Genomic DNA, 3,677 nt, shown 5'->3' with positions numbered 1-3,677 from the left:
TAATAATTTTTGGTATTATGTTTTAGACACAAATAACGCTCACCACTACCATGAAAAACTTTTCTGCAGATATATTTTCAGAAACGCAGAGCAATCTACAATAAAGATAGATAAAATACGTTGTTATGATCGCTTTACATATCTAATATATACGTACGATATTAAACTCTATTCCACTATGCCACTGTATTCCATTCTCCGAATTGGTATTTACAACTCGCATCCTTCTTATCCCCTTTTACTTCGTGCATTGTCGTACATTTCGCAATGCTCCTCTCATCGTTTCTCGCACAATCGGATGTTCGTAATAAATTATAAATAGCTCTTATTGCGCCTGAAACATCACTTCGCAAATGAAAATCTCTAACGAGCAGACTTCTGTTGCCACGCGATCAATTCTACCTCCGAACACAAGACAATATGAATTATACATTCGTTTCTTTCTTAGCTCAAAACTGTATCGTCACGAATATGTTATCTCACTTTCTCAATACTATTTACAGAAATGCACATGAAAATTGCAAGATCGGCTTCACGCGGGCGCGTAAAATAATCTACAAAATAATTTATTTTATATACGTTCATAAGATACAGTGTGTTCAGCATGCAGTGTCAATAGTTTCGGATCATACAAGATAATATACGTTCTACAAGTCGCTCGACCGTGTTTATTCATTTTCTATGAATATAAAACTTTATGAGAAGCTCTTCCTTATGAAAAAGAAACATTATCAGCTGTTTATTAATTATTAATTGGAGCAAACATGATTAATTATTTTTAGAGTCATTCTCTAAATTTTTAATCCTTTCAGTTGAAAAATATTAATAATTTACAAGCGATGTTCTTAATTATAGGTAATATATAAAATCCTTACACATCAATGTTCCTTCTTCCTTTTGACTGAAACAAGATTGAGGTAGCAAATGCCTCCTCGTACTCTATGTTAAATAAAGAAGTAACGCTGTATTAAGTGATTCAACAGTTCGATACGAACGGAGTATAACTATCGATCTTACACTAATATTTACAAGTATGTCACATTAGTTTTGTATGTTCAGAATACAAAACTATGGTACCATAAAATAATGAACGCAAAAATAGTACTCTATTCTCTTTAAATCGCAAACGCGTCAGAAGACTATTGAAAAAAGGTGCGATCCAAACTGTGTTTCCACTGTATTTTGATTTGCGTAACAGATTATGTTCGGTGGTTGCTGAATTAATGCGTTAATTGTCCCTGCGACCGGTATTTCGCTAGCAAGTGCAATAGATCGACTCATCGTATGATTTCACCGTGCATACCGGATCGGACAATCTCACCTCCGTGAAATACGATGTTCCTTTAAAGTGTTTTAATTTTTTATATATATAGAAAATTTATACATTGATGATTAGATTTGTACAATTTCACAGACATTGTGCTACAACGTAACACTATGTCCGTTTATGTCTACTGTAACTTCATCAGATTGTGTTAGCTAAAGCCGGCTAATATGTTACTCTCATCTGATTCTCAGATGAGAACGACGAAATCAGGTATCATCGCTCGAGACGATTATGTGCGCGAGCTATGTTTCTAAACTGAATATACATATATGTAATTAGTATCGAAAATGCAAAATATATGCGCGTAGCGCGGAAGCAGTTTACTTATTTTACATAACGAAAGATACGATAGAGGGAATGTGGCACAATCGACTCTATCGATGCTTGGGAGTAATTTAGAGCGTGGCCCATTTAGCATTACCTAGAACGCGTGACGCTCTAGAGCGCTAAGATCTTTGAAAACATCGATCAATTTGTGCAAACGCTGACAATGTTAGTAACACCAGGAGCAGATACTATTTTGAATCGTCAACTGGACCGCATCCAAACTGTATAATAGAAAATACATACATTCGTGATTCCAATAATGTCGTCGTAAATTTTTCTCACAATTGCACGATAAAATCGAACTCAAATATGCGAAAAAGAATTGGTTTATTAATAAAAAAAATTGTAAAAAGTACAATCGTACTTTAGAGTTGTATTCTAGTATAATTTGGATGATTTTCACACATATATTGTAGATATGGAAAACTCTTTTTACATAAGATGATTTTTGTGTATAGCGATGAAAATTCAAGAAAATTATACCAGTTACAATTCCATTGATACTTAAAAAGAAGCGAATACACACTGTTTGTTCGTTCGTATCTCTCAACATTCCTCGACAAATTCCGATACATACGTTCCAATATATAAAAATTTCTCTTCTCGTTATGTGCTGAGGATATAATTTGATCTCCCTCGTTTATCTTTTCTTTTCACAATCTACACATATGTAAAAGTTTCTAATAGGGAGTACCATGCACATCCTAAACACATCTCCGACATCATTATTATCCGAATATAATAAATATCGGAATAATTTTTTTTTATACATATAGATACAGATATGGTGCATGCTCACAAAAACATCGTGCACCGTACACTCAGTACTTCTCCCATGCAGAGACTTGAGAGAGCCAGTGTCGTCGCAAACGCTCTCACTCGCAGCACAATTATACACAAAACGGTTTCGATACCGTGTCACAACCGAGGAAGGAAGAAGCACTAGGAGTTGGCATTTGGTGGCGGTGGTCTTCTATCGTAATCCCGCCTGTAATCTTTGTTCGGCCGCCAATCGTTGGAGTAGCCATCTCCTGCATAACCACGACTTCTGAAATGACTCGAGGCCATATCCGTGGGAGGATAACCACCGCCACCACTACTACTACCATAGCCACTTGGTCCATATCCGTAATTTGGTGGTCCCGACGAGTATCGATAATAATCACTGAAAAACCATCCATATTGAAACAAAATTCATGAAATAGATTATCGGCGAAATTTATAAATAAGATCCCCATTATTTACCTTCTTTTGTCGTTCATGTGCATACTACGATCTCGATCTCTATCTCTGTCTCTATGATAACCACTGGACATTCGACCATAAGGATCGAAGCGATCGCGTTTGTGATCTCCGAATCTGTCAAAAGAAATTGCAACAGTTGAGAAGCGATAAAAAAATATATATATAAATAGCGATAAAAACAAAGATTTCTATTCATGCTCAACCCTCCGTCTGTATACGTAAGTCAAGGCCAAAATGATATCTGCTCGTAACTGTAAAATTTTCAAGCCTGCCAAAAAATATTAAATAAACGATATTTATTAAAATGACTATAAAATCGTCAGCTACAATGTAGATAGATGTTTCATAAATTTTTTCAGTTTTTTTTTAAATACAGGCAGGGAAAAATAGTGTCTAACGTGACAGACTTACGTATACACTTCGAGGGTGCAAAAAAAAAGTATACAGACAGAGGATTAATGATCTAAATAATTTTGCATTAGATGAATAAAATAAAATCCAAATTAAACTAAATATGAAAATATAAGTACTGGAAAATATATTTTTAACATCGAAATATATATGAATGTAGAAAATGAGCTTACCCGTACCTGCCGTCTCTCATATCTCTTCCGTCTCTAGGTAACCAATGATCATCTTCCCTACTACCGCTGTAATGCCCCATATTATATCCATCTCTCCTCATTCTGTCATCTTTACTTATACTTAATCTGTCACTTCTGTCGTGCCCCCTATCTCTATCTCTGTCACGATCTCTATCCCTTTTCATATCTTTATG

General features: G+C 35.1%; 1 protein-coding gene across 2 annotated transcripts; it reads right to left on the bottom strand.

Moving 5' to 3' along the window:
- Positions 1 to 798: 798 nt before the first annotated feature.
- On the bottom strand, positions 799 to 3,671 carry LOC112452862 (serine/threonine-protein kinase fray2-like). Of its 2 annotated transcripts, none has more exons than XM_025013284.1 (3): positions 3,484 to 3,671; positions 2,900 to 3,013; positions 799 to 2,819 (listed from the first exon to the last, which is right to left on the bottom strand). In XM_025013284.1, exons 1-3 carry the CDS (start codon positions 3,666 to 3,668, stop codon positions 2,597 to 2,599), a joined length of 522 nt encoding a protein of 173 aa, XP_024869052.1. In that variant the 5' UTR covers positions 3,669 to 3,671; the 3' UTR covers positions 799 to 2,596. The 2 variants fall into 2 exon arrangements, with proteins under 2 accessions (XP_024869052.1, XP_024869054.1); XM_025013286.1 differs by having other exon boundaries at positions 3,490 to 3,671.
- Positions 3,672 to 3,677: the final 6 nt, after the last annotated feature.

This window comes from Temnothorax curvispinosus, unplaced genomic scaffold (genome assembly GCF_003070985.1).
Source record: "Temnothorax curvispinosus isolate PA1 unplaced genomic scaffold, ASM307098v1 QBEX01003778.1, whole genome shotgun sequence".
Classification (NCBI taxonomy): domain Eukaryota; kingdom Metazoa; phylum Arthropoda; class Insecta; order Hymenoptera; family Formicidae; genus Temnothorax; species Temnothorax curvispinosus.
Note: the sequence above shows the minus strand (reverse complement) of the source record. Positions and strands in the feature narration are given on the sequence as shown.

Excerpts from the sequence above, each read along its gene's own strand:
- LOC112452862 (XM_025013284.1), bottom strand. The coding sequence starts at position 3,668 with ATGAAAAGGGATAGAGATCGTGACAGAGATAGAGATAGGGGGCACGAC. Across the intron at positions 3,014-3,483 it reads ATGAGAGACGGCAGGTACGG|ATTCGGAGATCACAAACGCG; the intron begins GTAAGCTCATTT and ends TTCTTTTGACAG. Across the intron at positions 2,820-2,899 it reads CACATGAACGACAAAAGAAG|TGATTATTATCGATACTCGT; the intron begins GTAAATAATGGG and ends ATGGTTTTTCAG.